Below are 25,142 nucleotides of genomic sequence, written 5' to 3' on the forward strand. Positions count from 1 at the left end.
CTGCTAAAAGAATGTTATATCAACATTGTTTTGATATCATGACAAAACCAATCTATGAAAAGTTAGAAAGTGGCTTGGACATCGTAACTGATAATCAAATAATTTGGGCTTTTCCGTTCCTTTCTGAATTCATAGGTGATCTACCTGAAGATGCTGCATTGACTTTAACTTACAATTCTTCTATATGCAAGCGTCCATGTCATATTTGCACTATCACAATTGATGAGTTGAATAAACCTGATTTATCACATTCTCAAATAGAATTGCGAACACCCAATAATATGCAATTTATTCTGGATGCTAATATTTGTCATGAATATTCTATTCATCCAACAAAAAATATTTTCTGGAAGTTTCGGTAAGCAATGATGCATTTGATTAATTAATATAAATAAATAAACTAAGTTTTTTTTTTTTGATAGTGAATTAAACATTTATAGTGCTGCGGTACCAGATCGCATGCACCATTGCGATCTGGGTTTATTTAATTATCAAGTTAATTTTACTCTCAAATATATTCAATTGCATTGTGGTGAAGAAGGAATTGATGAATTTAATAGACGTTTAGCAGAAATACCACATTTTTCCGGACTCAAATCCTTTAAACATGGTCTTGGTAATATTGCACGTTTCACAGCAGCAGAATTTCGAAATATGATGAAGCAATTAATTTTCGTTATTGACGGCTTAATTATTGCAAAATATAAGTCAAATTTAAACCAAAATCAAGTGAAACAATGTGATAAAAAACTTGTTGATTTATTTTTATCATGGAATAAGATGTATATTTTTAGTCGTAAAGATACCTTTACAGACTCAGAACTTAATAATTTTCAGGTAAATTTATAATTTTTTAAAGTAATTTTTGAACATGAATATATTATATATGTCTAACTTTAATTTATTATAGGAAATGATTACTGACTGGGCAAAAAAATTTCTTGCCTTATTTGCACCAATTGTAGATACTGAAATGAGATATCCAAAATTACACAATTGGTGTTACCATATTGTTACTTCTGTACGAGAATATGGAGCAATAAATGGTTTCTCAACTGATACTTATGAATCTTTGCACAAATATTGTGTCAAAATTCCTTACAGAATGAGTAATCGTCGGGATGCAATTTCACAAATAGTCAAAATGGTATAGTTAATTTTTTAATAGTACATTATGAATTATTATAAATTATTATTATTAATAATTATTTTAAATAATATTAGGTACGACATGATAGTATTCTTAAATATCTTCAAAGGATAACATCACCTTCACCTTTTATTAAACATCGTCATCGTAGTAGTTCTGTATTAGGAGGATTTGAAGATAGTTTCGTATTATCTGATTTTAACAAGTTTGTTAATGAATATAAGACTAAACATTTTTTGGCATTTGAAGCTGAGAAGGCATTTGATGTATTAATTGATTCTTTAAATCAATATTTCGATATGATTCAAGATATTACTGAAGATGATGTTGAAGCAACCATTATAAAATGGTATACTAATGCATTTATTGGAGGAACTGATACTATACGAGCTAAAAGCAACTATTATAATTTACCTGCTTTTAGTAGTATTGCAATTAATATGGATGAAAGAGAAGCTGAAACATATAATACATTTAATGGATTATGTTTCGCTAAAGTAAGTTCAAGCTTTATTATTTTGTTTGTTTATTTCTTATTATCAAAAAACTAAATTAATTTTATATAAAATAAAGCTTTTAATGCTATTTAGCTTAAAAATTCCCGGTCATGAAGAGTAAGAATTAGCACTTATTCAATGGTACGATTTTAAAAATAATAATTCACATAAACTGCTTAAATATGATTGCCCGTATATGAAGAGTATTTCAACATTTACCGTTATAGCAGTAGATTCTATTGTTGAACAAGTTCATATTATTCCTCAGTTTGGTAAATCTAATGAGTATTTTATAAATTTATTTATGTTTTAAAAGTATAACGTAATTAGGTATAAAGAATAAGCAATTTATAAATGTAAACGGTAAATTTGTAAAAAAAAAATATTTCCTTGAACTAATATTTTCTTAATATTCATATTAAAAATATATTTACAAAATAAATAAGTAAAATAACAGAAAATTTTTTATGAAATATAAAATTCGCTAAAACAAGACGTTGAACAATATCTAAATAATCAATGAGTTGTTCGATCCAATAAACAAGACATTAAACAATGCTTAAATGATCAACAGGTTGTTCAATATTTAAATAGTAATGATTATCACATTGTTTAATACATTAAAATTTCCGTCTTTTATCAATGGATTTATTTACGTTTTCTTAATATCCTGATGTAGGCGAATATGGCAGGGGTCTTTATAATATTCCACTGGTAATAAAAAAAAATATATTAATATATTATTAAAATCAAAAAGTATAAATCTAAAAATCTTACCTAAAAAAAAATTTTTGAATTAATTGTGTTGGTTGTATATAAAAAAAATTTTTGAATTAATTGTGTTGGTTGTATATAATCTTCTTTAAACGGAGGTGTGACCCGATCATTAGTACAATTTGTCGATGTTCCATGGATTGGTCCCCAACACTTTATACAAATATTCTGAAGTTCTTGTGCTGTAAAAATTATATTCGGACAATTTCTGAATCCATGTCCGTAATATAGGCAAATATGGCAGGGATCTCTATAAAATTCCACTGGTAAAATCCAGTTGGTTGTCGGTCAAATTTTTATATCTTTCGCCGAATAAAGTTGTACTGGTGGTGGAGATGATGATGGCGGAGGCGGAGATGATGATGATGATGACGGAGATGAAGATGGTGGAGATGATGATGAGGGCAACGATGATAATGATGATGATAATATTGAAGGTGGTGGTGACGATGACGTAAATGATGTCGGTGGTGATGATGATGATATTGACGTTTTTACCATGCATAATAACTCATGTATTGTTTTATCCTGATTACAAGTTAATTCATTTATCGTGTCATTTTGAGTGCGTGTTAATTCAACTAAAAAATTTGATAGATTAGTGATGACTCCAAAGCTTTTATCGATATTATTGAGTATATCTTTTGTAGTAACGTTATTTTCTATGACTGAAAAACTTTCGTTATCTTCAGTCATTTTTGTAAAAAAGCTTGGTGAATAAAAGAGTACTTAGTGTGAGTAAAAAAAAATTTGCGTGAAAAAAAGTATTTAAAAAAAAAAATTTGCGTATTTAAATAATGTGTGAAAATTTACTTGGTTCTAATACTTAAATAGAAGTTGATCTGCTTATCTTAAGGCTTTTTACTCATTCTGGTATTTAAGCTTTTTGGTAGTAGTTTTTTTAATACTTAATTAGAAATCAACCAGCTTATCTTGAGGCTTTTTACTTGTTCTGGTATTTAGATGTTTATTTTTGACTGTAAAACTACCATTCTAATAGGAAAAATTTTTTTACTGCATTTCTTACGTTAAATGCTAAATATTTAATAATCTTCATTGCTTAAAAATGGTTTGTAATACCAAAATTACCCAATAAATTGATATTTAAGTTATTTAAGTCTACATTTGTTTTACTTTATTAATTTCTCATTCACATAGTAATTTTTAATATTAAATAAGGTAAAACAAAAGTTAATTTACTGGACACCATGTTAAAATCGTCATACGATTTGCATAATATCGACCATAAACAGTCTAAAATTTAAAAATCACAAGCCATAAATCAAATAAATTGCGTAAAATTGCGTAATATAGCATAGCCTATCTAAGAAATCAGTAGCACATAAATCAAATAAAGTCATATAGGAAAATTAATTGCGTAATATAGCATAGGCTATCTAAGAAATCAGTAACACAATATTTATGATCAAATGTTAGTATTTATGGATATTATTAATTTTTATGTAGTCATTCTCTTCAAAATGAATTAGAAGAAATTATGATTGAACTAGAATTAATTATTTGATGGTATGTACTGTAAATAGTTTGATAAAAATATATGTATTTTTGGCTTATGCATATATCTAATTATCCATTAGTTAAAGAAGATAATATAAGACTTTTGTCATTTTTGGGAAATGAATCTCATGAGTTTATTGATGTATGTGCTATTGACCATTGTGTAGGATTTATTAAAATTAATTAAACTTACTATATAATAGATAAAGAAGAACTAAATAATGATTTAGATGAATGGAAAAATTTTTTTTTTAAAATACATAATATATGAAATAATGATCTAATATAAAATAAAAATTAAATAGAATTCAATACTAAATGATTGCTTGAATTAAAAAAAAGAGCGAAAAAAAATATTTATTTATAATATGATCTGACCCTATATCACTATTTTCAAAATAGTGTGAGACTAAAATCGGGTGAAAAACTGGATGAAAACTGGTATTTAAATATACAGATGATCAAGTATTTTTTTTTAATATGTCAGAGTGGCACAAAGCCAACCAATTCGTATAATTACTAGAAAAAACGGGAAACTGATTAAGCCCATCATAAAAAAATTTTTATCTGAATATTTCCATTATTCCTCTGTAATTCCATAAAAATTCTGTGATAACATGAAACGATAAAACACGGATCAACATTTTTTTTTACATGGGGCTTCTTTAATGAGATTAGATAGATTGGTTTATATAAATTTATATAATTCTGTGATACTGCTTTAGCTAATTTAGTATTAATTAAGGTTTTAATTTAAAAATTAAGCAGTATCAAGGAAAATTCTCGCAAATTTTTCTTGATACTGCCTATTTTTAAAGTTTAAAGACCGATTAGTAACGAATTTAAGAAAAATTCTCACGAATTTTTCTTGATACCGCTTATTTTTAAAGTTTAAATAAATTGAAATTACGATTTTTTAAGAAAAATTCTCGCGAATTTTTCTTGATACCGCTTATTTTTAAAGTTTAAAGACCGTAAAAAACTAAATATAGTGCATGTGATATTTAACCTCATTCCTTTTTTACATCAGCTCATGATTTAAACTTATTATAAATAGCAAAGCGTGATACTGTTAAGAATTTGGTCGATTTATTATTATACGATTGAGGTTGTGAACGGGATCTCAGCCATCTTTTATGAGTCAATTAAATTCAAATCTTTTGACGCCACCAGTTCATTTGATTAGATTTTATAAAAAATTTGTTTATTATTATTTATTGTATATTTTATGCTGTACATATCCGGATGTAAACTAAAAATATTTGTTTTAATATTTTAAAATAATAACGGATTAATTAATTAACAATAATAAAAAATTTAATCAAATTATTTAATTTAATGATCAAGGCTTTTAATAATCAAGGCTTTTTAATGATCAAGGCTTTTTAACGGTCAAAGCTTTTAATAAACACGGCTTAATTTTAATTAAACATCCTTATTAGATTACAGATTTCTTCTTTTCGATGATACATATGGTACCTTCAGATATTGTTTTTCGAATGTTAAAGCTAAGAAATCCGGATCTCAGCCCATCATCTATCTATCTATCTAATTAAAAAAATTTTGTCATATTTAGATTACCCGGTATAAATAATTTGAATTGTGTAATATTGAAAAGTGTGATATTCTTGCGTTCAATCTATTTCGTAATTATCATATCATAATTAACTAACTACGATAGCCAATCTTTAAACTAATACATTTATAGTTAATTAAAATTTTAACTGGATTTTAATACTAACAAAAAAAAAGTATAATTTCTCTTATGCATTTATTTGCGGTCATTTCCACTCTTTTAGTTACCACGAACCATTTCTATAATAATAATTTTTACTAAAAAACCGAAACTACCTTTTTAGTCTTTTTTTTATTAATTTTTTATCCCTCTTTTTATCATTATTGTTTCTTTTGGTTAACTTAACCAAAATTTTTTTATTCTTATTGGATTTTTTTTTAGGGGTTTTTTTTTAATCGGAATTTATCAAAATTTTGGATTTTTTTTTTAACCCAAAAAATATACCCTGTAAAAAATCTGATCCGTGTTTTATCTTTCCATATTTTTTTCCGTGAATACATCATTTTAATGGAATTTATAGCCTTAAATCATGGAAATTTTCATCTCGCTAACACGGATATCCGTGAATGTATCATTTTCACAGAATTTTTACGGAAGACATGAAGAAATAATGGAAATATTCGGATAAAAATTTTTTATAGGGATAGTTTATTCTTTTTTTTGGTTTAGGTTAAGACTATAGAACTATGTCCTACGGCTTTTTGTGAGATTTTTTTTAGTCAATGATATTGTTCTGACTAATAAATTCGTGTGAAAATTTTTTTTTTAGTGAGAATTTTTGATTTAGTGAGAACTTTTTCTGTTTATTGAGATTTTTTTTTCGATTTAATGAGAATTTTTTTTATGAGATTGATTTTTTCAATATTATTTCTGACTAATAAATTTGTGAAAAATTTTTTTGATATTAACGAATTTTTTTTGTGAGATTGTTTATAATTATATAGATATTTTGTATTAAATCAATAATAAATTTTTTGATAAATCTATATAACTAAAAAAACTATATAACTAAAAAAATTTGTCTGACGTTTGGACTAGTTTTATTTGATTATATATAGATTGAAATTCGAAGAAAATAGTACCAACAAAACTTTTTTATTAAAAGTCCAAAATACATATATATTTTATTAATAAGTATGCCTTTGTGTACGTGTACTCACTGTAAAGCTTTAACAAATGGTATTGGAAAAGAAATTCATAGAACAACAGTAATTCGTCATATGAAAAAAGAACAAGAGGAGCAAGAACTAGAAAATGCATACCAAAGTCTTCATTCTGAAGAAAATTATTTTGAAGAAAATGAAGAAAATGAAGAAGAAAACTCATATGAAGAACGCTCATCTCCTATGGAAATATCGGAAATATCTGACAATGAAGAAATTCTTATAGAGGAAGAAAATCTTACTACCTTACATAATGATGAGGCTTCTATAGAAATTCTCTCCAATTTTCAAGATGAGGATGAGGAAATTGATGATTACTATCATGAAAGCGATGACTTAAACCATTATGATTCTCAAAGTGAATTAGAGTTTAATACCTCTGATGATAAAGAAGGTGAATTTCGAAATAATTATAATAATATTTTAAATTAGTAATTTACCAACTTTTTTTAGATAATACGACTTTTTCTAATGAATTGTTCGAAGGATTAAGGCTTTTATATGTGAAATCGAATTTTAATTTTTCTGAAGCAGCATTTAATAATATATATAAAGCCTTCAATAGAAATAAAATAAGTTTTAATAAAGTAAAAAGAAAGCTTGGTTCAATAGTAGGAATTGAACCAAAAATATACGATATGTGCGTTAATTCATGTTGTGCATTCGTAGGAGTTTTAGAAAATGAAACAAAATGTAAATTTTGTAAGGAGGATCGATATTATAGTAATGGTAAAGCGAGAAAAAATCTACCTTTTATTTCTATAATTGAGCGTTTAAAGCTTCAATTTAAAAACCCTGAAAGATCAAAAGAACTATTATATAGGCACAATTATACTTGTAATAAAGGAGAATTTGCTCATAATAACATAGGTGACATCTTTGATGGACAGATTTATCAAGAATTATTAAATGACGAATATTTTCCTGATCCAAGAGACATCGCATTTACTGCATCTTGCGACGGCTACCAAATATTTCGTCAAAAGACTGATGATTGTTGGGTGTTCCTGTTTCTAAATAATAATTTACCTCAAGAATTAAGAGTAAAGAAAGAAAATTTAATGGTAACTTTAATAATCCCGGGGCCAAAACAACCTCAAGATTTTAATTCATTTCTCTATCCATTAATTCAAGAAATGAAATCCTTACAAGGTATATTTTAAATAAATGGTACATAATAAATGTAATATTTATTAATAATATTTTTAATATTTACAGATGGAATCTCTTGTTACGATGGTAACAAAGAGGAACAGTTTACTCTACGTGCTCACATTCTGGCTTGGACCGGCGATATCCCTGCCCTTTCAAAGGTTCTATGTTTAACAGGACATAATTCATAGTACTCAGGTTGCAGATTTTGTAATCTTCGAGGGACTTTAAATGAAACGAATAGACATGTGTATTATCCATTGCAACAAAATATTGATCCTAAACGATTACCAATTCGAACACATGATGAAATACTGAATAGCACAAATCAAATAGAACGTCTGGAGGGAGATCGTAGAGAAACTTATATACGTGACTGCGGTTGGTCCAATATTTTAAAATAAAAATAAATTCTTAGTAATTAATTTTCTCAATTTTAAAAATTTTTTGTTTATTAAAAAAAATTAGGAATTAAAGGAAAGAGTATTTTATTTGTTTTATCTTCTATAAATTTTCCACGTTCATTTCCAGTAGATATAATGCACCTTTTTTTCGAAAATGTTGCACCCCATATGTTTCGACATTGGATAGGAAAATTCTATCCAAAAAATAATGAATGGAACTCAAATGAATATACAATAAGTTCTAAAACATGGGTTGAAATTGGTGAAATCATGGAACAAAGTAGATCTCATATGCCACCTGATATTGGACGTCCTCCACGCAATATCGTTAAACATTCAGCTGGGTTTAAAGCTGTAGAGTGGGCTAATTGGATCATTTTATTCTTTTTACCATTACCTAAAAGGGCGATTGCCGCAAAGGTAATAAAAAAAATCAAATTGTTGGCAGATAAAATAATAAAAAGTCTGCTGATAACATTATTTAACTTAAAATAATAGTAACCTCTTAGGATGGTCAAGATTTGTTGAAGCTGTCAAGTTATGCATTCAACCTCTAATAGAATTTGAAGAGCTAGATTTAATTCGAAATTTATTAATAGAATTTTACAATCATTATGCAAAGTAATTTTCTTATGAAATTTATATATGCCTTTTTCTTTAAACGATATTTTAATTGATCACGTGAATTTTTTTGTGCAATAGTTCATATGGCGTTGGAGGAGAAAGATTACCAGCATTTTTAATTTCTTTTCATTATTTATTACATGTAATAGATTCGATTGAAGACTTTGGCCCTTGTCGTGGATTTTGGCAGTTTCCGATGGAGAGGTTTTGTGGAATGTTAATTCCACTTGTTAGCTCTCGAAAACTACCATATGTGAATTTGTTTAATAATGTGTTGATGCAAGAAAGATTTAAGTATCTGCAACTTTTACCAATATATAATGAAAAAGTTTTTTCCAATTTTAAAGAAAAAGAAAAAAAACATGGCCGGTGCATAGAGTATATTCTAATGAATTATATGTTCACGAATACGAATTTTATTCACCATTTGTTAATTGTGTATTAACAAAAAATGAAGTCATAAAGTTAAAGCAATGTTATGCAGCTATATTTCAAAAGAATACTAGCGAAATTACGGTGATTTTATATTATAACTCACATAATAATATGTATAAGAATATTCTTTTTTAAAAAAAATAATATATAATTTTTTTTATATAGGACATTAAAGAAAACTATGCTAAGTATGGAAAACTTCGTACAAAGGATGGTAATATTATATCATCTAAGTGGTGGAAAAAAGAAAATGATAGTAGTCGAAATGATTTTTGCGTCGCTGTAAGAAATAAATACCGTATTCATCCGAAAATAAGCAACAACTTTTTCATGTAATGCAGGCCAAGATTTTGTAATGCAGGCCAAAAAATGCCATAATTCCGCCCATGTTGCTTATTTTTGGGGGTTGCTTATTTTCCGATGTATACGGTATATTAATTATTATTATTGTTTCATTATATATTCAAAATTCAAAATATTAATAAGATAATTTTATTATATAGATTAATTTAACTGTTGATTTACAAGAAAGAAATTACCGTGCTCCTCTAAATTTGAGAGAAGAACAAATTTTTGGACAAATTGAATATTTTATGGTTCATGAATTTCAAAATCAAGAGCGAATGTTTGCATATATTTGAAAAATCAAAAAATTAGAGAAAAATAGTAGTGTGAATTTAAAATTTTTTGATAGTTTTGGTCCTTTACAATATGTGGAAGTAATTGGTATTGATAGAAATATCGGATTTTTTGAAGTACTCCTTGAAAAAAAAATATTATTATATAATAGATAAATATGAAAATTGGTAATAAAAACCTTTACCTTGAAAATTCATATTATTAATTCTCTAATAAATAAGAAATATTTGCTTAAATTTTTTTTTCTTTGAATTTACATAAATAAGAAATTCTCGCGAATTTTTCTTAGTGATCGCGATTAGTAAATTCGCGAATTTTTCTTAGTGATCGTGATTTAAATTTACTAATCGGTCTTTAAACTTTAAAATAAGCAGTATCAAGAAAAATTCGCAAGAATTTTTCTTAAAAAATCGTGATTTCAATTTATTTAAACTTTAAAATAAGCGGTATCAAGAAAAATTCGCAAGAATTTTTCTTAAAATCGTGATTTTAGTTTACTAATTGGTCTTTAAACTTTAAAAATAAGCAGTATCAAGAAAAATTCGCAAGAATTTTTCTTGAAATCGTGATTTTTAGTTTACCGTATACGGAATTTATTTTTATTTTTTTTTTTTACCGTATACGGAATTTAATATGGAATTTATTTATTTTTTTTTTTAATACGGAATTTATAAAAACGTATATCAAATATATATAAAACGTATCATTTCCATATACAGATTTCTTATAGTTTGAACTTAAAATAATCAGACCTAAAAATTCAACGATATTAAGGAAAATACTCGTGAATTTTCTTAACAATAGAACTTTAAAGATTAATAATCATGACTTTAATTTACCAATCAGATTTTGAACTTTAAAATTAAGCAGTATTAAGAAAAATTCTTGTGAATTTTCCTTACTAATCAGGGTTTGAAGTTTAAATTAAAAATTCTTTTGTAAATTTGACGATTTTCAAATATCGATTATTAGAGGAGCGTCTTTATATTAGTTTAATCAAAAATCAATTTATCATAGATGGAATTGAAATTATTATATTTATATTAAAATTTATGGTTAAAATTTAATAGAATAAAGAAATAAAAGATAAAACGAATGAAAAAACGAATATAAAAATTTATTATTAGTTTAATTAAAAATCAATCATCAGCAAGTTTTAAACAGGCATATAAAGTGTTGAAAAACACCATGTGTTGCTCAACGCCAAAAAACGTAGGGAAACGAACCCTTTGTCAATCAACACCACTTAAAAATGTTTAAAAACGTGTAAAACAACACCCATTTAAGTGTAAAGCTACACATAGTAAAACAACGATAGTTTAAAAACGCGTATACAATGTATAAAAACGCGTATATTGATATTAAAAACACGTATAGCAACGGTAGCAATGGTATTTTTTAGTCATCGTACGATAGTTAACTTTAATTGTAGTATTAGTAATTTATTAACATATATATTATTGTATATTATTAACGTGTATATTTTAAAATTTTTAAATTGTAAAACATTGTAAATTTATTTATAGAATACAGTACAATACAAATACAATATCTAATCATGTAAAATTGTAAAAATTCATCCTCTTGTTATAATTGGATTGCCGCGGATTTTTAAGCGATCAACGTACTAAAATTCCGTTGACATAGCGCCCCTGGTGACACAACCATAACAAGGTGGAAATATGAACTTTCCCTCGATAATTATATTAATATTATGCTCCTTCATGATAAAAATCAAAACCAAATCTCGTCGTATGTGTCTTAACAACATCAAGTGGTTTAATATTCACATTGAGGATTGAGGAATTATCTTCCATTATTCATTCGCTCAAGGGTCGAAATAACCATCAAGCTGACCTACAAAAGAAAAATCCAGAGCGCCGAAAAGAAAATCTAGGCCTACAAAAAAAAGAGAAACGTTCAGTTAGAACGTTTCTTAAAGAATAAAATTAAAAAAAATAATTAAAAAAATGTAAGTTTCGAATATCGAAACTTACCATATCAGCATATCCAAGTCCCAAAGCCAAAAGAATCGATACCTACAAAAAGAAAAGAGAAAATTAAAAAAAAATAAAAAAAATAAAAATAAAAAACGTGTTTTATTCAAAACTTACTGATTCTTTAGGTTTTCCGTTCTTCGGAAGCCCACCCGAACCTATAAAAAAAAATACAAGAACGGTTAGTTAACCGTTCTTAATAATAAAAAAATAAAAAAAAGTTAAGATTCGTACCATACCTTACGAATCTTTGGGTTTTCCGTTCTTGGGAAGCCCACCCGAACCTATAAAAGAAAAAAGAAAGAACGGTTAGTAAACCGTTCATAATAATAAACAAAGAAAGAAAAAAATAAAGATTCTTACGAATCTTTGGGTTTTTCCGTTCTTGGGAAGCCCACCCGAACCTATAAAAGAAAAGAAAGGAACGGTTAGTAAACCGTTCCAAAATATTAAAAAAAACAAAAACCAAAATTCGTACTTGTACTTACGAATCTTGGTTCTCCCGTTTGTCCGAAGTCCACCCGAACCTAAAAAAGAAAGGAACGGTTATTAGTAACCGTTCATAATATTAAAAAAAAAAAATAAAAAAAACAAAACCAAGATTTGTATATACTTACGAATCTTGGTTCTTTTCCGTTCTTCGGAACCAGGAAGCCGCCCGAAACCTAAAAAATAGAAGTAAAGAACGGTTATTAGTAACCGTTCATAATATTTTTTTAAAAAAAAAACAAAAAAAAAACAAAACCAAGATTTGTATATACTTACGAATCTTGGTTCTTTTCCGTTCTTCGGAACCAGGAAGCCGCCCGAAACCTAAAAAAAGAAAAGAACGGTTATTAGTAACCGTTCATTAATAATATTAAAAAAAAAAGAAAAAAAAAATTAAACCAAGATTCGTACTTATCTTACGAATCTTGGTTTTCCGTTCTTCAGAACTCAGAAGCCCACCCGCTGACCTAAAGAAGAAAGGAAAAAAAAATGAAAAAAAATTACGAAACGTTAATAAGCCGTTTCGTTAAAAAATGTAATAAAAAAAAATCGAACGCTTAGCCAACGTTTCGATTAAAGAAAAAAATCAAAAAAGTTTCGAAACGTTAAAAACGTTTCGTTAAAAATGAAATACAAAAAAATTGGAACGTTAGCCAACGTTCCGATTAAGAAAAATAAAAAAAAAATGTATTTTGAAACGTTAAAAAGCGTTTCGTTAAAAAAAATGAAAAATAAAAAAATCGGAACGTTAGACAACGTACTGATTAAAGAAGTTAAAAAAAAAAGAATAAATGAAACGTTTTTCAACGTTTCGTTAAAAAAGTAAAATAAAAAAATAATCAGAACGCCAATGTTCTGATTAAAAAAATTAAAAAAATTGTTTCGAACGTTAAAAACGTTCCGATTAAAAAAAAAGAAAAAAAATATTTTCAAACGCTAAAAAACGCTTCGCTAAAAATGAAAAATCGAACGCTTAACCAACGTTCCGATTAAAAAAATAAAACAAATATTTCAAACGCTAAAAAACGCTTTCAAAATAATTTTAATGAAAAATCGGAACGCTTAGCCAACGCTCCGATTAAAAAAATGAAAAAACAAATATTTCGAACGTTGACAACGCTCCGATTAAAAAATAAAACAAATATTTCAAACGTTAAAAAATGTTTCAAAATATTTTAATGAAAAATCGGAACGTTAGCCAACGTTCGATTAAAGAATTTTTTAAAAAACAATATTTCGAACGCTTTTCAACGTTCCGATTAAAAATGAAGTAAAAAAATTAATCAGAAGCGTTAGCCAGCGTTCCGATTAAAAGAATTTAAAAAAAAATAATATTTGAACGTTTTTCAACGTTCCGATTAAAAATGAAATAAAAAAAATAATCAGAACGTTAGCCAACGTTCCGATTAAAAGAATTTTTAAAAAAAATATTTTGAAACGTTAAAAAACGTTTCGTTAAAAAATGAATAAATAGTTTCGCAACGTTTTGTTGCGAAACTCACCAAACTTTTTTCCGTAAAAGGCTCATATCTCTGGAATTAATGACCTTATATTACGGAATTTATCCACTTATTACATTTTCTGTGAATGGATCTGTGAAGGCTCATTTTTACGGAGTTTTTATAGAAATAACGGATAAAACTTTTATAAAGGAAAGGGGAGAAAGGGGAGAACGAAAGGGAAAAGAACGAAACGAAAGGGAAGGGGAGAAATAAAGGGTAATGGGAAAATAAAAGGGAAGGGGAGAACGAAGGGGAGAACGAAGGGGTAATGGGAAAACGAAAGGGAAGGGGAGAACGAAGAAAAGCAAAAAAAATTAAGCTTTGCTAAAAAAAGCTTAATTTCTTTTTTTGCTATACCGCAGTCCGCAGCGGTAATCCAGTATCACGTGATACATGTGATATAGAGTACGGCCATTATAGTATTGCCGAAATGATTTTTTTTTTAAATACTAATTTTAATAAATGTATATTATACTTAAATTAAATAGTACAGTGGTTAGATCGTGAGATATGATATTGTAAGTTGAGGTAACCGGTTCGGTTCCTAAGGTGAGTAAAAATAAATAAATAAATATAATTTAATTAAAATATACACATGTAATCATATATATGCGTTAATATACAGTGCGTTGAACAACAATGCATAATGTGTTGCACTACAAATTAGAGTTGAACGACGCGTATATTAACATTATGCGCTGATATACTCCAATATATGGGTGTTGATTAATATTGTTAATCATGTTGAACAACTAGCTGGTGTTGATCAACGCGTATACTGGTGTGAATCAACGCTTTTCAAACTTGCTGATGATAGATGGAATTGAAATTATTATATTTATATTAAAATTTATGGTTAAAATTTAATAGAATAAAAAAATAAAAGATAAAACGAATGAAAAAAAATGAATAAAATTTTAAAAAGAAAAAATTTTAAAAAGAAAAAGAATTTAAATTCATTTTATGTATTATAAATTTTATTTAACTTTTCAATTCTTTTTCTTTTGGCTTCATTCTTAAAGGCTTTGTATAACCGTTTCCCGTCAAAACGGGAAACCAGTTGGTTCGTTCTTACTAATTCCAGCCACCTTTCAAAATTTACCACTCCTATTTTTTTTGCGGTAAATAGGTAAGGATCTAAATCTGAAAAGGCATAAACAATATTATAATTATCTGATGCCATTTCCAGTAATCTTTTAGCTCTCACCGCCTTGTTTAAAATTGTAGATATAGTGGTAGCCTTTAACCGTGGTGCTATTTGATCTGGTAATTTTGATGATTTTTCGATCATCGTAATAACTTGAGATTTAATAGTTTCCCCTTTGTTTCGCTCATAATTTATACTGCAATAAATTTCGAGCCTTTCATAATATTCTAAGAATAAAATGAGATGCTGAAATTGCCGGCATCTTAGAATTTCAGTGGATACTTGATCTTTTAATGATAGATCGTATATGTTTAATATAATATTTGTTATTGCCGTACAGGCCAATTTTTTCTTATTTTCAAATTCTCGTGAGTCAGATAAATTGACCAATAAACTAGGATCATTTATTTCGGCAATAATATCCTGATTTATTATAGGATCATCCGGGCTTATGATTTGGTGATCCAAACTTCCTTCGCCAGTCTCTTCTTTTTCATCATTTAAAATATAGCTTATGGAAGCTCTTTTAGAAGAAACTTCAATGAGCACGAATTTGTCAATGTTAGTTGAAAAAAATTCATCCACACTGGCGATTTTGGATAAATGGTCAATAAGAAAATAATGATATTCTTCTTTATTTGGAATATCGTTATTATTCGTTGGAGGGGGGGTTGGAAGTTTATGGATATTATTGAGGAGGATGTGTAAATGACGTCCCATATTAATTGTCGATTCCGGAATACTATGGTTCTCTTCCTCATTCACTTCCTCGTCTTCTTTCTTGCCTATTTCCTCGCCTATTTCCTCGCCAAAGATTAACTGATCTTCCTTTCTTTTCTCTTCCTCGTCTTCTTTCTCATCTTTTTCTTCGCCCAGGATTAACTGCTGATCTTCCTCTCCTTTCTCATCCTCGTCTTCTTCCTCGTCTTTTTCTTCGCCCAGGATTAACTGCTGATCTTCCTCTCCTTTCTCATCCTCGTCTTCTTCCTCGCCTTTTTTTTCACCCAGGATTAACTGCTGATCTTCCTCTCCTTTCTCATCCTCGTCTTCTTCCTCGTCTTTTTCCTCGCCTAGAAATAACTGATCTTCCTCTCCTTTCTCATTCTCTTCGTTTTCCTCTATATCCATTTTTTCGTCAGGAGCTATCTTTTCTCCGCCATCGTCATGGATTATCTTATCCTCTTCGTTTTCCTCTATATCCATTTTCTCACCATCCTCGTCAGGAACTACCTTTTCTCCACCATAGTCATGAATTAACTGATCTTGCATTTCCTCATCCTCCTCACCCTCCTCATCCTCAATAATATCAATTGTTTTATCACTTTCATAACCGTAGTGATAAACATCATCTTCTGTTACTTCACCATCATTATCATTAATATTATCTTTATTGTGATCTATATCAACGACTGGTACCTGAAATTTATGACCGTTTGGCAATTCTAATAATATGCTAGATTCGTCGATAATTGCTTTTTTATAACCACATTCTTTTAAAAATCTTTGTGTCTTTAGTATTGACGACAATAATTCTATTATATATACAATAAAATATTTAATTATTTACTATATATAATAAATAAATTAATAAATGCAATAAAAATACTTTTATACTTGCTTTATTATTATCGCCTTTTTCTGCTATGAATGTAGAAATATCAGACGTCGCTGCTGCACTTGTTCCTGCAAGTGAAGAATCAGACATTTTTGATGGAATGAATGGAATGAAAGACATTTTTGATGGAATGAAAAAAGCAGTATATAAGAAAATAATAAGCGATAGCGATAATATAAAATAATTTTTTGGAATTAATATGATGAAATAAAAAAGGCAGTATATAAGAAAATAATAAGCGATAGTGATAATATAAAATAATTTTTTGAAATTAGTATGAAAGATGCTGGATGATGAGATAGGGGAAGATAGGCTATTTATATTCAATTTGAGATGACTCGAATCAACATTTAGAAAATAAAAACAAAGGAGATTTAGAAAATAAAACAAAGGAGGTAGATATTAGCATCATTGTTTAAAATTTTGTTCTTCCGTTATTATTAAAAATTTTATTACAACGTATTGTTAAAATTTTATTCTTCCGTTATTATTAAAAATTATATTACAACGTATTGTTTATTCCGTTATTATTAAAAATCATTTGAGTTTCTTTATTATTGTTCAAAATCTACCGTTTTGTTCACATTTTCTATTTATATATATCTATATTCAGACTCGGATTCTGATTCTGAGGAGGTCAGTAATTTTTTTTACGAATCAATATTGTTTAAATATTAAAAAAAAACTAATGTAATAAAATAGCCGATCTCCCGCTGTGGCAAAAAATTGGCTGATCCATATATTTATTGCTGACTAATTATTTTTTTTAAATTTATTTATTACAATTTTAGACTATAAATAGTATTAAGTATCCATATTTAATAAATCATATAAATAAATAATAATAAATCATATAATTTAATAAATTATATAAATAAATAATTGTAAAAAATATAGCTAATTATTTTTTTTAAATTTATTTATTACAATTTTAGACTATAAATAGTATTAAGTATCCATTATTTTATTATATTTAATAAATCATATAAATAAATAATAATAAATCATATAATTTAATAAATTATATAAATAAATAATTGTAAAAAATATAGCTTTAAACAGTCTAGCGCGACAAAGTTGTTACGTATAAACCTAATCTAGTTATTAAATACTAAGTTTTTTCTGTAAGTTCTTTCTGTTTTTGTCATTTTTGTACAAAATTCTGTTCATATATGCCGATTTTTGGAATTAGTCTAAATTAAGATTTTTATAAAAATTTAATATTTTAGTAAGATTAACATTACACAAATCTAAATTAAATATGTGTTACATATTTACGTAACTCAGATTTAATAAAAAATAAAAAAATTTTTTTAATCAATATTCAAAAATAACGGTAATAACCACTTCTTTTTCCCCATCACCCCCATCACTTTTCCATCATTTTTCTATTCACTTTTATTAAATATGACAAAAAAGTTTATAAGCAAATATAGCAGTTATTTTTAAGTGGTAAGTAAAAGAAAAAACTTAATATTTTATATACATAGATAAGACATATTTTTTCATAATTTTTAGCTTTAATTTATTGTATTTTCTTTGTAAAAAATACATGCAAATAAAAAATAATTATGATGTAAAATAGTTGTAAAATGAATAATAAGATATTCTTTTTTTTAAAATAACTAATTATATATTTGTTTTTTATCTTTTAAAATTATTTCATTAGATTTATTCTACTAAAATCCTTAAATGGCAAATAAAATCTTTTAAATAAAGTAAAAGAATTTGGGATTCTCTTATGAAAGCATTTTTTGGTAAGAAATAAAATTTTCAGATCGGACTTTATGCAGGTGACAAAATCGTGCATTATTATTCCTGGAGATATGCTAACGTCATCATTTTACATTCATTTGAAAGCTGAGAATTTGCTCTATCGTAAGAATCAAAGATCAGGAAAATTGGATCACTGGATGAGGCGTAATTAACGATCAAAGTCAAATCAAATTTAAAAATTAAAAATAAATATATTAGACGTAATTATTCACAATCCAGTGATTCAATTCATTCGATTTTAGGCTTATTAGATAGACCTCAATTTTCTCTTTCAAATGAATATAATTTCATTCGTGTAGCTTGCATCTACAGGTATTTAATAAATTTTTTTATATCAGATTTTATCAAACTTACAAAATTTTATATTAATAATATAATTGATGATTCCTAAACATCTACATATATTAAACGAATTATTTTAAATTTATTTTAAAGATAAAAGTTGGCATCACCTCAGGGAGCAAAGATCATTCAAATTGAATCACTATATGTGAAGTAATTAATGATCAAATTTAGATAAAATTCAATAATATACTGAATGTGATTACTGAACAACTAGTGATTCAATTCACTTGATTTTAGATTCATTAGATAGATCTCGATTTTCTCTTTCAAATGAATGTAAATTTATTTGTATAGCTTATTTCTACGAAGAATTATCAATGATTTTGTCATGAGAGTTATATTTGATCTTTTAAATTTTAATGATATCTTATATTAAAAAAAAATTAAAAATTATATAATTAATTAGTTTTTTTTGCATTATCTGGTATAAATTTATTATTCTTATATAAATGATAATTTATATTTGCTTTAATAAAATTATTTTTGTGTAAAAAAATTAGATTCCAAGGATCGGCCCATATGTTATAGTAGTAGTGTGAAGTTCTTCTATAATTATTAGTTACTATTTGCCATTATTATTATGTATTATGAAACTCCCTTTCTGTCGTATTGTTATGATTTTTGATTACAGAATTCCGTCTGACTGTCAGTCAGACTGTCAGTCATCTTCTTGAACATCATTCATTTTGAATGTCACAATTACAGCTTAAATTTAAAGTTCAAAGTCCGAATAATCAAATTCTTGCGAATTTTCTTAAATTAAACAGTAGATCGGACTTTAAACATTAAAAAATAAGCAGTATTAAGAAAAATTCTCGCGAATTTTTCTTAAATTAAGCAGTAGATCGGACTTTGAACATTAAAATTAAGCGGTATTAAGGAAAATTCTCGCGAATTTTTCTTAAATTAAGCAGTAGATTGGACTTTGAACATTAAAATTAAGCAGTATTAAGGAAAATTCTCGCGAATTTTTCTTAAATTAAGCAGTAGATCGGACTTTAAACATTAAAATTAAGCAGTATTTTGCGCTTTAAAAATTAAATACTATTAAGAAAATTTTGCGCGAATTTTTATTGATGATCGTAATTTAAATTGGACGTTAGTAATAAGAAAATTTTACTGATCAGGGTTTGTACTTTAAAAAAATTTATTAAGGAAATTATCCCGAATTTTTATTAATGAATGCGATGGATGTGGTATATGATGAAAGATCGCATTCATGCCTTCTGAGCATGTTTTTTCTTTAAAATATTTTTTGGTGACGTATTGTATCTGTTTAAATAGAATTTTTTACCATTTTTATATTGCGTCCATGTAACAAGAAGGGTTTAGGTTGATTCGAAAAATCTTCCTGATTTAAAATACTATGCGATAGTCTATTCTATCGTTTCACTTGATTTGGCGTTCGTTCGATATCAAACCGCAATTTGGAATATTCTTTATAATATACCCGTTTTGGTGAGTGTCACTGAGTGATCGTAAGCAATATTAGCAGGATTTTCCATAACCTTCATTTTTCCTGTATGGTATTTTCGTAGTGTGACTTATAACTGGCATCTAACCTACTGGAGTGTATTCTTTTAAGTTGGGCGTGGGGTCTACCGTATGTAGGGTTGACAACGCCGTATCTAGTATAAAGTTGTAAAGTTAATAAAAACAATAAAAACAAATACAATATCCAGTACAACTATAGAAAATACGTTATAAACGTATGAATTTAATATAGTATACACAGTCTATAGAATAATACATTATATACGTATGGATTAAATATACCGTATCCTTCATTTATAATATTTTTTGCGAACAGTATACAAAATACTGATATACAGTAGAAATAGTATACGTTTCAAACGTATGAATTTAGATACCGTATCACACAGTATGTTTACCGTATACTTTATTGTATTTTTTGCTAAACACATTTTGCGAACAGTATACATTATACTGTTATACAGTATATAAAAATATGAACCGTATCAAAGATACATGTATACAGTGTAAAAACCGTATGCATATTTTTTATAGGGCAGTATAAAATATACGATTTATCCTGGAAAAGTATACTCGCAATATAAAATATAAAACAATATACTGTTTATTAGTATAAAACATACGGTTTTTCTACTGTTTACAAGTATAAAACATATGGGTGAAACTGGAAAAATATACTGTATGCAAACCGTATATATGATACAGTGTGCAGAATACTGAATATATACAGTATGTAAAAATACTGTAATTATACGGTAATAATACTATAAATATACTGTTCGCAAAATACGAAAATACAGTATACTAACTGTATATATTTTTTTTATAGGGAATAAGATTTTAATACGTGTGCATATCCATTAAATCGCAATGCAATTTTAAAAATTAATTATTTTTTGATTTATAAATCTAGCAATAGCAAATCCATTTACGTTAATAAAAAATGCGAATTTTACAATTCTCATTAAGTCTTACTACTCTTAAAATAAAATAACAATATTAACGTTAATAATAAAATAAATTCAATAATCATAATTAATTTGTAGTGATAAACTACATGTTCTTTTCTCTTCTCTAGAATAATGTAAAACTGTAATTTCATTATTAGATAAAATTGATATATATAACACGACATGATATAATATAAAACGCGTTAAATTAATCCATCCTCAATTCTTTAATAGTAAAAATGCATTCTCTAAATAAATAATATAAAATTCCCACATTCTATACATATAATCGAAATATAAAGCAAATATATTCTATTTAAATTCTTTTTCAAACATAGGATTAACAGTGATTTGTTTTTCAATAGGTAAAGAAGGATTTTTAGTATATCGTATAACTTCCTTAATAATGTCGTACGATAGACCTATATTATTGATAAATCTATTTTCAAATAATTCAAACAATTGCAAAGTATCAGATTGATCAAAATAATTTTTATAATCTCCATTACTATTTAATATTTTTCTTATTTCGCCAACAAAATTTTCAAACATTGCGTCATTATTAAACTTTAATAATTTACTTGCAGTAACTTTTTTTGCACAAACAATCATAACAGAGGGCATTGAAAAATCCCTATAAACCAAATATGTCCTTTTAGATTTAAGATAAAAATTTCTCGCCTTCTTACAATCATAAACGAACTTTCGATTTTTTTTAAAAGAAAATAAATGTGCAATTCCAGTTCCTTTTATTAATCCAGTAACTACATTTCTTGGATGAATACCCGAGATTTCATCATCAATTGCTAATTCTATTTGATTCAAATATAGCCCAATTCTATAATAATACAACAAATCAATACCATTTTCCGTAATGGATTTTAAATTGAAATTAAATGGCAAAGAATCAGGTATAGTTATTAATTCGTTTTTTAGTTCTAACAAGTCACTTGCTTCTTCGGTTAAAATTAAACTTTTATCAATAAGAGATTTTAACGATATTAAATTCAGTCACTAGTCGAAATAAGAAATTTCGGACATGTGACTTTCGGCTAAGTTTCGGAATAAATTTCAGCCAAAATTCGTCTGAATTTAATTTCAGCTTAATTTCGACTCACATGATTTCTGAAGTTTTATTCTGAAGTTCTTCTGAAGTTCTTCTAATGTTCTGATTTTTCAAAGTTCTGATCATTATATAAAACTCGGTTTCCGAAATTTATTATGAACAAGTGACACTTATGTAAAACTCAAAAAAAAAGAATTTATGTAAAATCCAATAAAAAGCAACAACTTCCGTCAAATTTCAACTAACAAAAATGAAGATTTATTATTATTATTTTTAACAAATGTTAAATTTTCTATTAACAGGATTTACGGCCAAATATTCTCTCGCATTTTTCCTATCCAAAATTTTATATTTTATTGGCACCATCAGTAAGATTTTGGGTGGTGTATACTAGCGTTAATTAACGCCAATTGACACTAGTGTAGTTTAATGCTTTAAAATGTAGAAAAACTAACCCTATAATGACTGATACTATCAAAATACGTGTATAAAAATGCAGTTTAGTGTTAAACAACACGTATCATGTGTTAGTTGATTTGTATTGTACAATACACACATAGTATTGAAAAATACATTTATTTACATGTATATTTTAGTTGAAAAATGCATAAAAAAGTGTTGATTTACACATTTATTTACATGAAAATATGCATTTTTTATCTAATTATTTAACTAATGTAAATATCTAATATAGATCTATATATATGAAATAAGTTTTCAAAAGTAAACTCAAAAACAATTGTGCTTACAAAAAATAACCTCCAGTTTCCAGGTACCGATTTAAAGCCCTTTTGCCGGGTAATCTAATATCTTGCTTTGAAATCATAAAAATTCTATTTAAACCTACAAAAAAAAGAAAAAAAAACATTAAAAATAATAATAAAAAAAATAAAATAAAACAATCTCATAAAGAAACTTACTGTTTAGTTCCAATACAGTGAATACACTTTGAAACTTCAGGACCTATATAATAAAAAAAAAAGAAACATTGAATAAGTTTTTTATGAAGAAAAATAAATAAGTTTCGTTTCAAAATTCGAAACTTACCATCCAAAACCAATTGAAGGCGGAACTAACTAAATAATAATAAAATAATTCGTTTCGCAACAGAATGTTGCGAAACTTACAGTCCGAAAATTCCCAACACGTTCCGGTTACAAAAAAAAGTAAAATAGAAATGTTAACTAACGTTTCTAAAATAAAATGAAAAAAAATTTATTTCACAGCGGGACGTTGTAAAACTTACAATTCAAACGTTTTTAGCGCGTTCCTGATCCGAGGTAACACTTTGATCCTACAAAAAGGATAAAGGAGACGTTAGCAAACGTTTCCTAATAAAAATAAAAAAATATATTTTAAAGTTTCGAAGTGAAACTCTTCGAAACTTACCTTCAATCTGAAACCAAAACTTTCTCGAATCTTGGATTTGAAACTGTATACCTAAATAAATAAAAGAAAAAGGAAATGTTAGTAAACATTTCCTAATTTAAAAAAAAATCAAAAAATTAACAGAAGTTTCATAACGAAATGTACGAAACTTACCGTTTCAGAACCCATATCCAATACTGAATATTTAACTCTATAAAAAATAAAGGAGACGTTTAGTTAGAACGTTTCCTAATAAAAAAATTTTTTTAAAAAAGTTTCGAGATAAATGGCTCGAAACTTACCATTCCGTTTCCTCTAAAATTGAATATGCCAAAAGTACTACAAAAAAAAAATTATGGAAACATTAGTAACGTTTCCTAATAGAAATTAAAAAAAAAATTATTTAAAAAAAGTTTTGAGGTGAATGCCTCAAAACTTACCATTTCGCCCGAAGTACAACAATGGTCCTACAAAAAAAAACCAAAGGAACGTTCCCTCATAAAATTAAGAAAAAAATAACTTTAAAAAAAAGTTTCGAAGCTTTCGCTTTGAAACTTACTATTTTGGAAATGGGAAAACGAATAAGAAAAGGGGAAAAAGGGAAGGGAATAACGAAAGAGGAGAAGGGGAGAACGAAAACAAAAAGGGAAAGGAGATAACGAAAGAGAAGGAGAAGGGGAGAACAAAAAGGGAAAGGGGAGAACGAAAGAGAAAAAAGGAAAGTCGTGAGAAAAAAATTAAGCTTTTGCTAAAAAAAAAGCTTAATTTTTTTTTTCGCAATACCGCAGCACTGCAGCAGGCGCAGCGGTAATTATTAATCCAGTATCACGTGATACATGTGATATGTAGATTTATATAAATAAGGGGCTTTTTCCTGAAATTTTTTTTTATATTTTTTTTAATAGATGTATATATGTGCTTATATATACATATATATATATCTATTAACTTTAATACTTTACGAAAAGCCCCTCCTCTATAAATAGGTAGAGGTCATAAAGTACCTATAGGGGGAGAACTATTGCTGCTCCCTCTGCCTGTTTTATAGTGATAAAAAGAGGGAGTCTTCAGTAGTAAGGTTTGATGTGTATTTATACACATTAATTAGTAATATTAAACAACACAATAAACTACACCTAGTATTAAAAAGTATGTATAATGTTAAAAAACACTAATAAAAATGGTTGTATTTCTATACTAAATTGCAGTATAACAAACTTCGTATTTATATATATTGCTTATTGGCATTTAACAATATGTTAAACTACATTTGTGTTGAAAAATATGTATAGTATTAATAAATGGTAATAACAACTAGTGTATTTTTATACTAAATTTTAATAAAACAACATTTTGTATTTGTTTACATTGATTGATGGCATTAAACTACATTGCATATCATATTGAACTATACTTGACATCAAACAACATAAAAAAACTTGTATAATTATATGTATATAA

The 25,142-nt window shown here is 26.8% G+C and overlaps 3 protein-coding genes across 3 annotated transcripts; all 3 read right to left on the reverse strand.

Moving 5' to 3' along the window:
- Positions 1–2,709: 2,709 nt before the first annotated feature.
- Positions 2,710–3,117, reverse strand: OCT59_025239 (uncharacterized protein; the record flags this gene model as incomplete). The annotated part of the gene is made up of 1 exon (XM_066137132.1): positions 2,710–3,117. The coding sequence occupies one exon, from the start codon at positions 3,115–3,117 to the stop codon at positions 2,710–2,712; it is 408 nt and encodes a 135-aa protein (XP_065991961.1).
- Positions 3,118–14,881: 11,764 nt separating this feature from the next.
- OCT59_025240 (uncharacterized protein) lies at positions 14,882–16,802 on the reverse strand (the record flags this gene model as incomplete). The annotated part of the gene is made up of 2 exons (XM_066137145.1): positions 14,882–16,599; positions 16,682–16,802. 2 exons carry the CDS (start codon positions 16,800–16,802, stop codon positions 14,882–14,884), a joined length of 1,839 nt encoding a protein of 612 aa, XP_065991962.1.
- Positions 16,803–21,559: 4,757 nt separating this feature from the next.
- Positions 21,560–22,439, reverse strand: OCT59_025241 (uncharacterized protein; the record flags this gene model as incomplete). The annotated part of the gene is made up of 2 exons (XM_025327993.1): positions 21,560–22,220; positions 22,366–22,439. The coding sequence occupies 2 exons, from the start codon at positions 22,437–22,439 to the stop codon at positions 21,560–21,562; spliced, it is 735 nt and encodes a 244-aa protein (XP_025168648.1).
- Between the last annotated feature and the right edge of the window lie 2,703 nt (positions 22,440–25,142).

Source organism: Rhizophagus irregularis, chromosome 5 (assembly GCF_026210795.1).
Source record: "Rhizophagus irregularis chromosome 5, complete sequence".
NCBI lineage: Eukaryota > Fungi > Glomeromycota > Glomeromycetes > Glomerales > Glomeraceae > Rhizophagus > Rhizophagus irregularis.